General features: G+C 46.5%; 1 protein-coding gene across 4 annotated transcripts in view; it reads left to right on the forward strand.

Annotated features, from left to right (window-relative positions):
- The window catches only part of GARNL3 (GTPase activating Rap/RanGAP domain like 3), a 134,667-nt gene that overhangs the window by 106,454 nt on the left and 9,879 nt on the right, over positions 1–18,334 (forward strand). For all 4 annotated transcript variants that reach the window (XR_011233936.1, XM_069474681.1, XM_069474683.1 and 1 more), the window contains 4 exons: positions 179–295; positions 841–1,016; positions 2,705–2,863; positions 9,212–9,278. Coding sequence is in view for 3 of the 4 variants with exons in the window: in XM_069474681.1 (XP_069330782.1) it covers positions 179–295; positions 841–1,016; positions 2,705–2,863; positions 9,212–9,278 (519 nt within the window). In the remaining variant the exon portion in view is untranslated. The remainder of the gene's footprint in view (positions 1–178; positions 296–840; positions 1,017–2,704; positions 2,864–9,211; positions 9,279–18,334) is intronic.

Consider the following 18,334-nt stretch of genomic DNA (forward strand, 5'->3'; position numbering starts at 1 on the left):
GCAGCGGTATACAGATGTATCCGTAATTGCATTGTTAGGTAAAAGTGGTAAAGTGGTATAGGTGTCTCCCAAATTCCGGAACACAGCCAACCCTAGTTTCCTAAACAGTCTGCCCTTGGAACTCCTCCAGTCATTTTACTTTTCCATTTAATCCCCTCCTCCTTGTTTATGTCACCAGGAAAAGATGCTCGCCTCTTTGTCTTCAGGTTGAGTGCTCTGCAAAAGGGCCTGGAGGGGAAACAGGCTGGGAAGGGCAGATCTGACTGCAGAGAAAACAAGCTGGAGAAAACAAAAGGTGACTTGAGTCTTCCTATGTTGCTGGATTCCATTCAATTAATTTTTTTCTCGGACTGCCCAGGTTTTACTGAAAATAAAAATGAGTAGGAATTTGATCTTATTGGTTTGTTTTTTGCTTGGAAACATCACAAAGATAGCATCACAGTTTCTGTAAGGAGCTTGAAAGATAGATAAACATGTTGAGGACTAGAAGAAATTCTAGACCTTCTATAACAGGTTTTGGAGGTGGACAAATCTGTGAGTAAAGAAATATTTAGACTTTGGTTCCTGGAGCTCTGATCACCCTTTACTTTAATTCACATCATGTAGTAGATATGAAGCTAAGTCCACAACCTCTAGAATATAGGGAAGATGACATTCATCATTTTCCTGTGACTCAACGTAATTTTTATGTCAAGTCTCCATTTTGCCTGGTGGCAGAAACATTCTTAGTCATTCTCTACATTATGCTTAATTTCCCCCTGGAAACTTGCCCAAGTGTCAAGGAGAGGGGCTTCCCAACTCGCTTGTCACATGTGGAGCATCATTGCTTTCTCGTCCTAGGCTGCCACCTGTATGCGATTAACACTCACCACAGCAGAGAGCTGAGGGTTGTGGTCGCGATTCGGAATAAACTGCTTCTGATCACAAGGAAACACAACAAGCCGAGTGGAGGAACCAGCATCTCGTTGTTGTCTCCCGTGTCGGAGTCACCTGTTGAAGAATTCCAGTATATCAGGGTAGGTTTTCTCTTCAAATCACTTATCTCCCAGCCAAGGTGTCATGAGGCAGACTCTCTCCTTCCACCCAGAGTTTGTCATCCACTGAGATTGTCCCACCATTCAGTAACCAACTAGGGACACCTTCCCTTCCAGGACCCTGCTTTCCCCCAGAAAACTAAGGCAAAAGCTCATTCATTCCAATGAACACCTGTAGTTGCTGTTCTAGGTATGGACACAGCAGTGAACAAAACAAATTCTTCCCGTGGAGATTGCTTTGTGGTTGAAGGATAACAGAAATCAGCAGATAAATCTATGATGGTTGGCAGAAAGTACTGAGAATAAAAATAAAGTAGGGCCAGGGAACAGAGGGTAATGTAACAGGGAGTTGGGAGGTATGTTGTAGAAGGGATGTTCTGGGAGGCCCTCTCTGAACGATTACCTTTGAGCAGAGACCCAGAAAGTACGGGAGGGAGTGATGAGGGTGTCTGGGGAAAGGACATTCCAGGCAGGAGTTGCCAGGCAAGGTCCTTGAAGCCCCAAGAAGGTGCTATCAGGAAGGTCAGAGAAAAGTGAGACCAGATTCTCTTGAGCCCAGAGGCCATTGCAAGGACTTTGGCTTTGACTCTGAGTGAGATGGGAAACCACTGGAAGATTTGAAGCAGAAAAGTACCATGTTTTGAAAAGACTGCTCTGGCTACCAGGCAGAGGGAGAGTGCAGGGGCCAAGGGTGGAGATAGGAGGCTGCTGAGAGGCCAGGGCAGGATCGTGGCAAGAGGTGATGGTGACTTCGGTGGCTGGCGAGGTGGGAGGAAGTGGTGGGGCAGCACTGCCCTGCTTGCCTCGGTCAGCAGGGGCTGCAGGTAGATTGGGGGGGTCTTGTGAGCGAGGCCCCCTCCTAACAGACTTGTGTGTTAAGGTGCGGGATATGTCAAACATCAGCCACTAAGATGGAATTTTTCTGTTGGTGAGCTGAGAAACTACTTTTGCCTCCAGTCAAAGCCTCTTTCCTGGATTATGCATATCCATTTCTGCTAATATTCAACTTAAGGGGACAGAGCAGCATGCCAGTTAAGTTAATGCAAGTAAAAAATCGTGCTCTAATTAGGTGGTAGCCTTCTTCATATAGGGATTAACAATTTTAATGAATATATTTACATGTAGCATATCCAGTTATGTAGTATGAGCTCTGAAATCAGATTTTCTGAGTGCAAATCTTGGCTCTACCGTATATAAACTTTGTGACTGTAGGCAAGTCACTTGACCTTGAGCCTCAGTTTCCTCGGATAGAACAACAGCCATACCTACTTCATGAGGTTGTTACGAGGATTCAGTGAGAACCGTGCCTGGTATGTGTTAAGTGCTCAACAAGGTTAGTTAGCAATTGTTAGTACTATTACTAAGTCCCAGGACAGGACCTGACAATGTGAAGGCTACAGTGGACCATACCATTGAATCAGTTTTGTAAAATTGTTTCCTGGCCTCTACCCTTTCCAGTGAACAAAGGCCTAAATAAGTCTTGAGGACAGGTTATGGGAGAGAGGAGTCTGATGTGACCCCTGGCACCTCTTCTCGTGCCCGTTCCCTCCCTGCAGTGTGGGGCTCTGCAGGAACCTGTGGGGAGGGGGCCTTTTCTGAAGCGGGGTGGGTTGACATGAGGCTGGCTGCTCTGTGCTAACCAGTCTCCTGCACCCTCATCAACTGCACAGGAGATCTGTCTGTCCGACTCTCCTGCGGTGATGACCTTAGTGGATGGGCCAACCGAAGAGAGTGACAACCTCATCTGTGTGGCTTATCGGCACCAGTTCGACATGGTGAACGAGAGCACGGGAGAGGCCTTCAGGCTGCACCACGTGGAGGCCAACAGGGTAAGCTGATGGTTGTGGGGACAAGTGGGAATCAGAGAGTAATCACTGCGTCTTCTAACTTTGGAATGCCATGGTTCAGGTTTCTTTAAAATTATGTACTATTCATCATATCATTATTATGTGATACACTATTCAGGCTGAACCATGTGAAGTTGCCATTTTTGTACATCACAGTGGTTCTAATGTCATTTGACCATCCCATTGCCCTATTCAGCTTTCAGATGTCACCCTGCCACTGCATCCTTTTAAATTAAAAGAAACATGAAGAGTCAAAAAGCTGATTATAAATAACCAGATAGATGAGAGCATTTGTTAGGTGACTGGTCCTGGGAGCGTGTTTGGAGAGAAAGCTTCTTCTCTGAGGCCGTACAGACTCTCAGCGTGGGGACTAGGTGGCTGGGTGGCCCCAGCACCCCTCTCTATCCCCTTGGAGGCCCACTAGAAAGGAGGAAGGGGCAGAACCCCATTAGGGGAGAGTGGGAGAGTGGATCAGCACTGAGGGTCTGCACCCCTGGCCTGAGCTGCACAGAAAACAAGCTTGTCCTGGTTTGGGACAAAATCCAGCACCACCTCAAAATGCACTGAAACCCTAAAGATGACTGTTCAGAGTCTGAACTTTAGCGCCCACTGGACGGTGGGGAGTATTCACCACCATGAGGCCTGATGACCTGTCACTGGAGCCTGTTCAGCGCTGACACTGACATTAGCAGGTCACAGAGCTCTTCAGTCCCTTTATCTCTGTAAAGCAGGGCAGGGCCTTGTTCTCAATGAGCTGCTGAAAGTTTGCATAGCACAGTGCCAGCAGCCTTCTGGCTCTGGTACTAAGGACACTGCAGAATGAGAACATCACCCCCCGGTAGAATGTACTTCCTAATGAGGACTTCCAAATCCATGGGCTTCCCGGAGTCCTGTTCAGGTAAATCAAAGAGACTGCAGCATTCTTTAAATTCATTCATTAAAATTGCTAACTACTGTGTTAGAAAGACTTAATACCTAATTAGAGCAAGATTTTAAGAAACAGAAAAATCTAGATGTAACTAGGAGGCCTTCTTGTCTTCTGCTGTTATTGATCACAGAGTAGTCTGTCATTTCTCTTATCTATATTGGTGGTCCCCAAACTTATCTACAATTGGAGTCATTTGAGGAGTTTTAAAGGGCCTGTGTCCTGCCCCTCAGAGATTTCACGGGTCTGGGATGCAGTGTGCATGGGAATGTTTAAATGACCCCAAGTGATTCCAATGTTCAGCCAAACTGGGAACCCCCGGTGTACTGCCTTGCTGCCCAGCCCTGGCTGGAATCACCTGGAGAGCTTTTAAAAGGGTTCTGACCCCACGCCAGATCAATTAAATCAGAATTTGGGTGATGTGGTACTTGAGAACCAGCATTGTTTAAGTCTCCCTCCAGGTGATCCCAGTGTAGACCACGCAGGCATCTATCCTGAAACTCTTCCTACTTTAAAGCTGGAGGAATAACCCCCAAACCCCCCACACCCCCCGCCAGCTGCAGGTCAGCTGCCTGGGCTTCTCGCCTGGATCTGGAACCTCTTCCAGCCTGCTGGCTTCTGAGGGCGGGGCCCAGTTTGTCCTTCGACAGTTCTCCTTGCTTCTCAGCGCTCTCTGTGTGCGCAGCCAGAGACGGAACAGTCACGGCCCAGCAGGTCTTTGTCCCCTCAGTCCTTTCCCTGGCAACCAGTTCCTAAGACTAACCTGCTTTTTCTAGTGGAAGAGTGCTCACCTTGTTTCAGAGAAATTTTCTGACATGATCTGGTTTAAAGCAAATCATGCTTAAGTGACTGAAAATTGTACAGTAATTCATGAGGGTAGCTATAGAGAAAACCATTTTATTAAATTACTTTCATATGGTGGTTATTATTTACTTACTATCCTGATAATTTATTGGAATGTTTATTTTATTCCTGTGATTAGTAAAGACCCAGGAAAAATTGGGTTAGAAACTATTTTCTTAGATAACTTCTGTGTTTTACTTGTTTTTTGGATGGCTATGAGGAACTATTCTCAAGCTTTTTGCCTTTTCTTCAATGTCCTTTGTTAAAAACAAAGATACAAAGCTTTTCCCTAAGAGAAAAGAAATTGTTTTAAAAAGGAAAAAAGAAAAAAAGCCTTTTCCTGCACCCTGGCTCTGAGAGGACCCAGGTGCACAGCCTCCTCCCGTCAGTCTGCGGTGGGATCTGCTGAGCAGGCGCGAACCTTAGTCAGACACACTCGTCTTTGTGAGGAATTTACTGTCTAATTGGGGAGATGAGCCCTAAGGAAATGAGACAGGTAATGAGCAATGTGTTTTCTAATAGCTAGTCAGAAACAGGCCCTGTGGGAACAGACTAGCTTTTTACCAAAATGCTCCTGCAGCTGGTCAGCTGGTCACCTAGTGCAGTGGGGGCAGGAGAGGGAGGTGGACCCAGCCTCAAGTCAACCTTTGTTCACATTGCACTTGCTGCCACCAGAGTTGATGGGCTGGCCCTGCTTCCCATTCCCACCCTCTCTCCCCACAGAACCATTGGATTCCCAGTTCAGGCCTCCACCCCTCCCCAGGTTCTAAGATAATTCTGGCTCAAGAGAGAAAATGTTTAAGAAGCACTAAAGCACTGAAAGTCAACATCAAGTTCTCTTTATGGGCAGGCCTGCTGTGACCTACTGCCCCGGCTCTAGCCACCAGCAGTGGACTCTTTCCCCAAACCAAGGGCTCCTCTCAAAGGAACTGCAGACATAGTCTCAATATCTGAGTCTCTGGCTCATTCACTGGGCCCAGGTCCCTGTCTTGACTGTCTGCCCAGAACCTGGCAGTTCTCAGTGGAGGGCTCAGCCTGGAGTCACTTGGGAAGGCTGAATGTGGAACCAGCAGTAGCTTCCTCTCTCAGCTGGGGCTGGAGCTGGGGCAGGGGAGGTACCTACCTCACTTGTTACAAGTCTGTGTTTCTATTAATAATTTTCACAACCATGCTATGTTACTTTCATCATTTTTAAATGTCAATAAAATGAACTATTTGTTTTTAATTAAAAAATAAAAATCTGATACCTGTGTCCTACCCCAGACCTGCTATATCAGGACCTCTAGGAGTGAGAACCCAGAATATGTATTTTTTTAAAGCCCCCTAGTTGATTCTGATGTCGTCACCTGGTTAGGAAACAGTGCTACAGAGTCTGACTCCAGCCAGGACCTTCTCCCAGGGAGGAGACAGGCACCCACATCAAAGCCTGAAACAGGTCTCCCTGCTGAGTGGTACCAGGGGTCTGAACACGGTCCTGTGGAGTGCCCCGGGGAAGTGCTTAAGTCCGGTCTGGTCTTCTGTTCCTGAATCCCAGCCCTGGGGCTGGAGCTGCCACTGTCTGTCCTGCAGCCTGACTGTGAATACTGCCACTTTGTGTGCCTGTCAGCACAGTTCTGAAACCCCAGCAGACTGACTTGATGCCAGGTACTGCCCTGGTGTCACTGTGCACAGACCTGGTCTAGAAGGCTGCCTGAACTTCCTCCACGCTTGTCAGCACCACGTCCCTCTGCCACCCCACCCCAAACACACATAGGCCTTATCTGTGAACCAAAGGGCTGCCTTTCTCACTGCAGTTAACCCTCCCATAATTATAATAAGCACAGCCGCCAGGCCCTGTGTCAGAAAATGTCATAAGCATTGCATCTCAGAATAGTCCCAATAATCTGTGAGGGAGGTATGCTTCATTTCTCCAATTTTACATGAAAGGAAACTGAGACTCGGGAAGGAGGAGTCACTTATTTTACCCCAGACCACACAGGTAGTAAGTGGCAGAAGCAGGAGTTGAGCCCCAGCTGGCTAGCTCCAGAGACCATGCCCTTAAACCCAGCACACTGTCGCTTCCACAGCCAGCGGGGATGGCAGGCCCGGCCATAGAGCAGGTAGCCCTCGCTCCCCTCGGGAAGCTCTTGCAGACTGGCAGAGCAGACACACGCGTCCTGCTGCAGCATGAAGCCTCCAGCTGAGACAGTGAAACAAACTGATCCAGACAGGGACACTGAGGAGGAGGTGATTCTGAGCCAAGGGTCAGAAGGTACTCGAGGACTGTCCCGCATGTTATGTGCCCATCGGTGCTGGCTCCATGGCTAAGTAATAATGTCAGTGGCTAAATAATAATGGCTAAATGTTACTGAACATTTAGCAAGTTCCAGGCCCCGTAGTTACTCTCATCTCCCATTTTACAAATGAAGAAACTGAGGTTCTGAGAGGGGAACAGCTGGGTTATGTGTGTACGCTCTGAAGTGATGGAGCTGGGATTTCATTAATCCGGTCATTGTCATTCGTCTGGTGTGTTTATTCTGCCCCTGCCAACAGGCTGTGTGTCACAAGCCTTGTGGTCTAGTGGGGAGGGAGCTGCAGGGAACAGACCAGTAAGTGCGCACCAGGCCGCACCGCAGGCTACACAGAGACCGTCAGGCGTGAGGGCATGAGACCGGGCGAGTCTTTCTGATCTCAGAGCCAGAGCTCGTGGCCACTGGTCCTCACTGTCCCACTCCCTCCAGAGCTCTCACAACTCTTGACTGTGATATTTGCCCCATTATACCTTGTTTTAGGTACTTGCATCCTTTTCTGATATTTTTTGTTTTGAGGGGTGAAACCTTACCTTATCCTTTTCTACATCCTAACAGCACCTAGTACAGTGCTAGGTGGTGACAAATGGGAGGGGCAAGGGTTCCCTCAGAAGGGCCATGGGGCCCAGGCAGCAGCCCTGGACGAGGGTGGCCAGTTGGAGATTTAGCACAGTGAGGAGAACGTTTAGAGGCAAAGGCGCATTTTGGGGATGACGGGAAGAAGAGACAGGGCCTGAGGGAGGAGCACAGGGTGGACCTGGGGCGGGGCTGGGAGAGGTGAGCCAGCAGGAGGCCCGGGCACTGTGTCCTGGGGGTGCAAAAAGGATACCCGAGAGCCCGAGAGACCTTGTGAGGAGGAGGATGCTGGACTTGGGTGAGAGTACGGAGCCCCTGAGACTTTGGCGATAGTTTAGAAAGGAGAAGGTTTAAAAGGGAAAATAGCTTTCACTGAGTACTTGTTATATGCCAGGCCCAACCTATAATCTCTGCCTTGTCTCGTTGAATTCCCATTACTGTCCAGCAAGGGCAGCATTGTTGTCATGCCAGCTTCTCAGACAAAGACCGAGGGCCAGAGGCTAAGCATTTGCCACGCACCACAGAGGCAGCGAGCAGCTCAGTCAGGGCTTGACCTTGGGTCTGTGTGCCCAGCCTGTGCCCCTTCCTACCCCACTGCCTCCTGCTGTCAGTGACAGGATGTGGAATGATGCCATCTCAGGGAACAAGAGATGTAGATTGCCGGCTGGAGCTCTGGGGAGAATACAGACCCGGGCTTTTAGATTTGGGGGTTTTGAGCACAAAGCAAAATTTGGAGCTATTAAAATAGGTATTTTTCTAGTGAGAGAAGAGCCAAGAAATGGAAGAATAATCTGAGGGGGAGGAGGACAGGAGGTAGGGGACATCGCCTGGCAGAGACCGTGGGGCAGGCAGAGAGGTGAACGTTTGGGGCCTCCATCAGGGCGAGAGTGGCTTCCCCAGATGCTTGGGAGACTCTCAGGGCTGGGATACAAGTAAGGAATTGGAAAGAGCAGGAGGCTCCTAGAGGGTCGGGCTTTTGAAAATCAGGAAGGACCAAGGATGCCATCGGGTCAAGTGCCCTCTTCCCAGATGCAAAAACCGAGGTCCCAAGAGGTCACAGAGCTAGCTAGGCCTTCTGACCCCCTCCTCTCCGCACCATGCTGTCTTCTTTAAATGCAGGACAGAGAAAGAGCAGAAGTGGGGATATGCTGTTGGTGATTTTAAGGTTCAGAGACTTGACTTGGCATGAGGCATGAGGCATGAGAGGGCTAAGGTAAGAAGAACAGCACCACGGCTCAGATCACGGCTGTGCTGCTTACCAGCTGAGGGGCTTCTCTGGGACTCACTTTCATCATCTGTAAAATGGGAATAATACCATCTACATTCTGGGGTTAGTGTGAGAGTGAAATGAATAACCCATGTGAAGATGCCTTGGGAACTGGAGCACACCGTGTAAACCTGAGGTATTTTAATAGAGAGAGTAGAGGTGCCAGATGTGGAGCTTCTCAGAGAGTATGAAAAGATGAGGAGAAAGTCCCAGTGGAGAAAGAAAAGAGAGATTTTCTTTCTTTCATACCTACGGTGTGTTGTAATCATGGCCCCCGATACAGTTTTATGAGTGCCGGTGAAGTAGACGTGACCCCACGCCCCTGCGACTGTGGAGCGCCAAGGGCCGCTGCAAATGCTCACAACTTGAGAAAGTCTTTTCACAGCGCCGTCAGCCAGCCTGTGCACTACCGTTGCCCGTTACCATTGCAGGTTAATTTTGTTGCAGCTATTGATGTGTACGAAGATGGAGAAGCTGGTCTGCTGCTGTGTTACAACTGTAAGTTAAGTTTGTGTTTTCATTTTTATTTGCTAAAATAAACTATTCTTTTTCTGGGTAATTTAAAGGGACTTACCCTTAGATTTACCTGGTGTATCATTCCTGGGTTCATAATTGCACTCCAGCGAGCATCTAAAAAATGCCTCCCTGCTTGGATCGCCCACTATGCCCCAGACCTCTTGGTGACACGGCACAAGAGTTGCCACCTGTGGCGCTGTCTCCAGGATGCGACAGTGATGACAACAGCTTCCCCTTAGGGGGTCCTTACCTAATGTGCCACGTGCTATGCGTAGTGTGTCTCATTTAATTCTCACGGACGCCTGCAACAGACTCTGCTATTAAACTCGGTTTAGAGATGAGGCAACCGAGGCCTAGAGAGGTGAACTACCTCCCTCAAGGTCCACAGCTGCTAGGCAGCGTGGCAGCGTTTGCATCTGGTACTCTCTTGACTCCAGCACCCACAAATTTAACCACTGTTACTGTTCTCCTTTCTGTTATTTCTCATGAAATCAGCCTCAGCCTGGCATATCGGCCCCAGTTGTGCTAGTCTGGGCTAGGTGGCAGGGCAGGTTGGGCAGACCAGATGTATCAAATGGGTCTTTAAGGATTTTCAGCATTTCAAAAGCTAATATTACACTTCAGTAAAAAGGACTTTTTTAAGGCTAAAAGAAGTAAGATATTTTCCTGGATATGTCTGCCCAGTCTAAGACATAAAACATATTTTTCAGCCTAGAATTTTACCAATTTAGAGTGGTGATACTGACTGGACCAGATATTTTAATTAATCTTTGATTAATAAATACAGGAAAGCTAATTATCAGTAGAGAAATTTGTTTGGTAAACAACTTTCAAAATTCAATATTTATGGGGAGACTCGTCGACAATAAGTTGCTCTCTTTGGGGTTATTTTACTCACAGAGCCGCCAGAGCCCTCCTCAGAACAGTGGGTCTGTAATAGCCATGTGATGAGAAGGCCCCCTTGCAAGGAGGCAGGAACAGGCCACTGATGCCCACTGTCCCCAAGTTTACGGAGATGGGGGAGGGAGGCTACATGGGGAAGTCATCTCAATAAGATGTTCATCTCTTTCAAGTGTGGTCTTTTTACTTCATTGAAAAAAATCTATGAGACAAACTTGTGGCAGAATGTTTTAAAAACTACACTTTTTTTTTTTTTGTCCTTAACTGCTTGAAAGGCTGGGAAAGCTTTTAGGTGGGAGAGAAGTTAAGAACAGAAAGAGCAGGTTTTTAGAAGGGGAAAATCCATCTCAAACACAAAGGGAGCATGACGACAAACGTGGATGCCGTTGACTCTGTACCAAACTTGCAGTGTGCTGACTTGAACAAGCTGAGTTGCTCACTTGTCCCTGATGCACCAGATAAGCTTCCAGCAGCCTCTCGGTCTCGTGGGGCCCTTCTGTAGGAGTCCATTTCCCATGGCTTTGCTCAGGCCCTGGCTTCAGGCTCTGATTCCATCTGGATTGGTGTGTGTCTGTTTTCATAGATCCACGCATCAGAAGGTAACCTCTGTATCTTTAGATCCCAAGGTCAAGGCCTTGGCAGTCTCAGAGGTTCCTGGAGCCTCAGTCCTCCCAAACCATGCCACTTCCTCCCATTACTTTGGGTCAGGAATCTGGCTTTTGTTTTCCATCTTCCTTTTTTCCAGCAGGTTGGCAGGTACCTGGTGAACAACCCCAGGAGAAGCAGTGGTCTCTCCTCACAGTCACCCAGATACCTGTATGACTCATTGCCCCTCACACACAGCACACACGGCATTTGCTTGTTTTCTCCCGTGTTCTTGTGTGGGGCACAGACGCCTGCACAGTACAGGCCCTTTTAACAGATGCCGCAGGATGGATGGTTTTGCTTCCCCCCAGAATTTGAAGCTGATATTTATCACTGAATTCAGTTTCTTTTTATTAAAAAACAAAACAAAATTTAAAATAACTTTATAAACTCAGAGTTTTATTTAAGAGAAATTTGTATGTCAGATATGTTAAAGGTGAACATGTTTTATAATGGAGATTGTAACTTCTAGTTACAATGTTATTTGAGAAAAATATATTCAAAAGATAAACTTTAGAGGAAAAAATAGCGTAAAGAGTTCAGTATGTTGGTATCTTTTAAAAATTAATCTCTATTTTGAATACCAGGGTCAGTCATTAACTGCTTAAAAAAAGAAAGAAAAGAAAACTTGGCTGTGACCTCAGCATCCAGTGATCCTTTGCATCCTTTGATGCAAATAATACATTTCAGTGCTAAGGGTGAACTCTTATGTTTGCTGATAATGCTTTAAAGATAATCACAAGAGAAAAACCAGAAAAGCTCACATAAGTACCCCGTGGTTTTGATTTGATCATATTTAACCTACTAAGAATTAACTTCCAGATGAGTAATATTAAGAATACAAAACCTGCTTCTCACGACTGTTGTGAGAATTAAAGAGGAGTGCTAGGCACTAGTTCTTGCCCCAGTGAGCTTACAGTCTTACAATTAGTATAAAGAATTTATTAGTTACAATTGTGATAAGAATTACAAAGAAGGGCCGGGCAAGGTGGCTCACACCTGTAATCTTAGCACATTGGGAGCTCAAGGCAGGAGGATCGCTTGAGCCCAGGAATTCAAGACCAGCCTGGGCAACATAGTGAGAGCCCATCTGTATAAAAATAAAGAAATAAATACCTATAAAGTCCAAAACACTTTGCCTGGCACAGCAAGGTTTTGTTTTTCCTCCTTTTATTCCAGAATCATCAGTATTAATGCTGAACTCAGTTTTTTAACCTCCATAGACTTTTCTACATGCAGGAAGGGATTTTTCTTCAGAGAAATTTAGTTTAAAAATAGAAATAGTAATTTCACCCTAGTTCTCCACCAGCTGGATGGAGAAAATGAAAGGACTGATGGTCATAAACGCTGAGCTCCTTCCTGTGCAGCGGCTTTCTTAAAATTCTCCCCTCAACCCAGCCCCCCAATTCAGGCTGTCCTTTGTAACCACATTAGAGGACCTTCTCTGTGCCAGGCATGCTTTAGGCTCTAGGAACACAGTAGTGGGGGCCACAGAGAGAGACTGCAGAGAGCTCACGGTCTGGGGAAGAGCCAGGCAGGGACACCACCAGCTCATTGACTGGGAACGTGCTTCACAGTTCAGGGACTCAAGAAGCGTGCATCACTGACTTTTCTAAATCCATTAGGCCTAATCCTTGGGGCCGGGCGCGTGGCTCACGCCTGTAATCCTAGCACTCTGGGAGGCCAAGGCGGGAGGATCACTTAAGCTCAGGAGTTCAAGACCAGCCTGCACAAGAGTGAGACCCCATCTCTAGTAAAACAGAAAAAATTAGCTGGATGTGGTAGTGCACACCTGTAGTCCCAGCTACTCAGGAGGCTGAGGCAGGAGGATTGCTAGAGCCCAGGAGTTTGAGGTGGCTGTGAGCTAGGGTGACGCCAATGGCATTCTAGCCTAGGCAACAGAGTAAGACTATGTCTCCAAAAAAAAAAAAAACAAACAACAAAAAAGTCTAATCCTTGGCCTCTCATCAGATGCAGAGACTAATGTTAGTTTTTGGGAGGAAGAACCCTCTGCTTCTCTAGGGTCCCACTGAAGTTCTTGGGGCATACTCAGTTAGTATAGGAGCTGGGCCCTGAACTGCAGTCTGGGCTACCTCCGAAATGCCACACCTGTGTGACCCACCCCTAGGGTGCGCAGCCCCACTCCCTGAGCCTGGCGGAGGCCTGGCATGGCTGCCCTAGGCACAGACACAGCCATCTGCCGCCCATCCAGGATGCTGTGCTCTCGGGCAGCTCAGGTCTCCTCCGGCTCAGACCCACCAGCCCTAAACCACCAGCAGTTTGTCTGCCCTGGTGGGAGTTGGGGTGGGACAGGGAAGTGATGAGGAGATGTGTGTTGGGGCCTTTCAAAACACGATACTGCCCTCTCCTTCCTAAGTGGGCTGGGGAAGAAGGTGCCCATTCATTCAACAGATACTGAGTACCTACATGCCTAGGGGTTTCAGCAGTGAATAAAATATACACAAGTCCCTGCCCTCAGGGAGTTACACAAGGGGGCAGCTGGGACAAAAAACAGGTAAATAAGAAAAATATCTAGTATGTTAAATGGTGATAAGTGCTAAGGGGAAACAAAACGGAAAAGGGATGAGGTTGGCAGGAGTGGGAAGTGTGGGTTGCGCTTTAGATAAGGCGGAAAGGAAGCTGTCTACTCTCCACGGGTTGAAGATTCTGGGCAAAGACAACAGCCAGGGTAAAGACCTTACGGCAAGAACATTCTGGTCTGGGCCAGATGACCCTAGCTGACCAGGGAAGCTGCAGCAGAGTGCACGAGGGTGGCAAAGAGGGCCAGTCGCGGGTCGGACGAAAGCCTTTGGTGAGCCTTTACTCTGGTGAGCACATGGAGGATTTGAGCAGAGGCGACATGATCTGACTTGGGTTTGAGAGGAGGACCCCGGCTGCCATGTGGAGAATTCGCTGAAGGGGTTAAGGGCAGGGAGGCAACTGCTCATCTGATGAGCAAGGACAGTGGCCTTGACCAGAATGACAGCAGTGCAGCAAAGGTGCTGAGAAGCCATCAGATCCCAGACAGATTTCGAGTATAAGAACCAAGATTTAATGCTCCTTCCCCAAATCCACAGCCTCCTCTGGCTTCAGCTTCCCAGGAGCCAGTATTGGCCTTCCTCAGCGACATGATATTTTTGTGCAACTTTCCTGTTTACACTACCTCTTTTTTGTTAAATGGTGTTAAATGTTTTTTAAAAAAGAACCAAGATAATTTGCTGATGAATCAAATGTGACATGTGAAAGGAAGAGGAAAAAAAATGGAAAAAAGAGGAAGACTTAGCAGCTTAGGGTATGAGCAGCTGAAAGAATGGAGGCCACAGTTTCCTGAGACAGTTTCCTTGAGCTTTGCCAAGACCAAGTTTGGGGAAAAGATCAAGAGTCCAGCCTGGGCCGGGCGCGGTGGCTCACGCCTGTAATCCTAGCGCTCTGGGAGGCCGAGGCGGGTGGATCGCTCAAGGTCAGGAGTTCGAGACCAGCCTGAGCGAGACCCCGTCTCTACTAAAAATAGAAAGACATTATATGGACAACTAAAAATCTATATAGAAAAAATTAGCCGGGCATGATGGCTCATGCCTGTAGTCCCAGCTACTCGGGAGGCTGAGGCAGTAGGATCGCTTGAGCCCAGGAGTTTGAGGTTGCTGTGAGCTAGGCTGACGCCACGGCACTCACTCTAGCCTGGGCAACAAAGTGAGACTCTGTCTCAACAAAAAAAAAAAAAAAAAAAGAGTCCAGCCTGGACATGTCCTCAGAGCTCAGGGAAGAGCTCTGGCTGGAGATGCCCATTTGAGAATCACTAGCATATGAGTGACGTTTAAAGTCGGGAGACTCGGGGAAAGGACCTGAAGCCCGGCCACCTTTTAGGGGCCTAAAAGTGGAATTTTGGCCTAGGTAACCCTGCCGAGATGTGGTTCGAGATTCTCCCTGGACTTGCCGTCATCCCTGGAGTGGCCACTGCATATGTCCACAAGTTCACTAACAGTGGCAAGGAAAACAGGGTTGCTCATTGTTTATATCATTGGAATTTGATGGCAAGAGATAGGCAGGTCTCTGGAGTTAATCTTTACTATGTGGCAAAGGGTTTGGAGAACATTGATTAAAGCAGCATTTTCCTGATTGATGAAAAAATAACTCAGTAATGGTCATCTGCTAGAAGATTATACAGTGTATTATGTAGCATGCAGTGTGTTATATAGTGCTTAATAAAAATAAAATGAAAAAGAAAAAAAAATAGGAAACCTTGACAAGAGCAGGGGTCTCTGGGAAGCAGTGGGGTGAAAGCCTGTCCACAGAGGTCACGGGACAGAGGCAGAAGAGGAAACAGAGACCCGGAGCACAGTGAGTCGTTCAGAGAATTTTATTTTATGGGAAAAAAAGAGAGGAAGCATTTGGTAGCTGCAGGAAGAGCAGGCAGAAGGACTTTTGTTTTCTAAAGGGTAGAATAGACTGTGTTTGAGTGAGGCCATCTGGGAGGCTCCAGTAGAGCAGGGAGACGCTGGAGCAAGTCCCTGAGTTGCTGGGAGCTGATGGGATGGAGTGGTAAGAGGAAGGCCCGGCCATCTGCACAGCATCGGAGCAACAGGCCAGCCGGGAGAGCTGGGCTGCGGCCATGGCCTCCAGGACGTCCTCTCCTGAGCGTCTGTTCTCTCAGGAGGCAAGATCTTCAGCAGAGAGTGAGGATACTTTTCTCCCCCCGACTCTGTTCGAGTAACAATTGGAAGATGGTTAGATAGCTGTTGTACAAGGCACAGCAGTCACACAGAGAAGTCTCTAAGCCCCAAACAACGTTCGACAGGGTAGGACAGGTGCTCGTTCCTGGAGCTTCAGGAGGCTGCGGCCGCTGTCACCACTGCCATTTCTGCCCCAGTTGCCTTGATCTGCACCTCTGGCCTCCAAGCTTCTCTCACACAAGTGGGAGACACTGAGAGTTTAAGTAAAGAACACTTACACTGCATGGATGTCGTTGGGAGTTTGCTGCCCAGAGAGAAGAGAACAAGGAAGCAGACTTCATGAAAAGAGAAGAAAGGGACAGTCCCCTTCACTGAACCAGGAGCACCCGGAAGACCAGACCACAGCCCATCCCTCTGTCCCCACACCCCAGGCTGGCACAGTGCTGGTATCCATAAACGTTGTTGAACTGAACAAAACCTGTGCCCTGTGGCATCATGGAGCTACAGCAGAGCACTCTCTGTCCCCACCTTTCTGACACTGCTGCCTGCTCCCTCCTTTCCAGACTTCCCTCTCTCCTGTCTATTGTCCTCTTGTTTTCTCCCTGCCTCTCTGGCTGTTTCTTCCCAGGGCCAGTCTTATTTTTATATTTTCATGTAGTTATGATCATGGTGTTAAGTGTGGATATAACTATAGATGTGTGTGTGAGTATGAAGTTGTATATGCTGTTTTTTCAGTCAACATATCATTCCTTAAGAATAAGAAAGAAATATGATCACAATACAGAGGACATCACAAAAGCCTAACAGATACCAGGCACAGTTTTCTGCTAATACCATATTTTATCTAGTCTAAGAAACACCTTTTTTTTTTTAACATTTTAACATCTCTGAATTTGGGGTGCATCTTACAATTGACGGCATTTTACAACTAAAGAAAGCTTTCTTTTTTAATGGTGCATTTATAATAGTGTATCTTACTATTTTTGCCCAAAAAGGCACATCTTTTATACAGGGACATCCTAGTTTCAATGAAATATGGGTAAGTTTTAAAATCTAAGTAAAAAGAACATTTTGTAATGGAAAATAAATTCCTAGAATTGTCCTTAAAAATGGCAGAAAACAAGAGCCAGTAATTACAGAAGGTATCAGAAAGTTGTTAAAGAATTAGCCCCCATGACAGGCTCCCAATCCCAGTGGATTTGGGGGCAAGGATCGTCCAACATTACTGTAGCATCTAAGAAAAAGTTTGAACAAATGAAAAATAATCTTGCAAAGATGTCTATTTCTCCCCAGATGAAATAAATAAATTTAATATTCCAATCAGAATCCCAATTCATTTCTCATTATGCCTGGCACACAGTAGACACTCAGTAAATATTTGCTGAGTGATTAGATGAATGATTCGCCAGAAATTTTTTTAAAAGATTTGTCATGAAGGATGATTATATCTTTAACATTATAATTCATTACAAATCTACGATAATTAAAACAATATATAGACCAGCTTATTGAATTGGGAATATAAAAAATAAAACAGTATGATGCTGGTACAAGAACAGACAAATGGCTCAACACAACAAAATAAGGTCAAGAAATAGACTGAAGTATATGTAAAATGTATATGATGACAGCATTTCAAATCTGTAGAGAAATGGTGAATTTTTTTAAAATAAGGTTGGGACAGTTGGATAAACTTTTGGGAAAAGTAAATGTATGTACTGTTTTTAGTCCTAAATGAATTAAAAGTGAAATGTAAAAAGTAAAAGCTTAGAATTAGTAATAGTGAAATGTCAGCCACTATCCACAGGAGATCAAAGGGGGAAAATCCAGTTTTACCAACATTGTTTGTAAACTTTTTTTTTAAGACAGAGTCTCACTCTGTTGCCGGGGCTAGAGTACCATGGTGTCATCATAGCTCACTGCAACCTCCAAGTCCTGGGCTCAAGCGATTCTCTTGCCTCAGCCTCCCGAGTAGCTGGGACTACAGGCGTATGATGCCCAGCTAATTTTTCTGTTTTTAGTAGAGACTGGGTCTTGCTCTTGCTCAGGCTGGTCGCGAACTTTTGACCTCAAGTGATCCTCCCGCCTCAGCCTCTCAGAGTGCTGGGATTACAGGCATGAGCCACTGCACCCAGCCTATAACGTTTCATTCATTTTTTATTCATTCTTAATGAAAATACTTGAAGGAGAATTACCAAAATGTTATCAGTGCTTCTCTCTGGGACATAGGGTTGCAGATAATTTTTTATTTTCTTCTTTGTGTTTTTCTTTGCTCCTCAAATTTTCTACAATAACAAAACACAGGAAAAAATAATAAAGCTCATAAGATATTAGAGATAGATGCAAAATAAGTATCTAATAGTAAAAAAATTCTGAATGAAATAAAATTGTACAACTTACGTATAACCCAGCAATTCCACTCCTAGTCACCTATGCAGGAGAAATGATGTGTATGTCCACATAGACTCATACAGGAATGTTCACAGCAGCTTTGTTCACAATAGCAAAAAATGGAAATAACCCAAATGCCCATCAAATGGTGAATAGACCAACACAATGTGGCCTATCCATACAAGGGACTGTTACCCGGCCATAAGAAGGAACAAAGCACTGACACTCGGGTGAGCCTCAGAAACATTATGCTTAGTGTGAGAAACCACACACAAAAGGCCACATGGTATAAGGCAAAGCCACAGAGACAGAAAGTATGTTAGTAGTGTCTCGGGCTTGGGGCAGAAATGGGGACTGACAGTGGGCATGAGGCTTCCTTTTTACGGTGATGAAAATGTTCAAAAATTAGATTGTGGTGATGTACAACCCTGT

Source organism: Eulemur rufifrons, chromosome 7 (assembly GCF_041146395.1).
Source record: "Eulemur rufifrons isolate Redbay chromosome 7, OSU_ERuf_1, whole genome shotgun sequence".
NCBI lineage: Eukaryota > Metazoa > Chordata > Mammalia > Primates > Lemuridae > Eulemur > Eulemur rufifrons.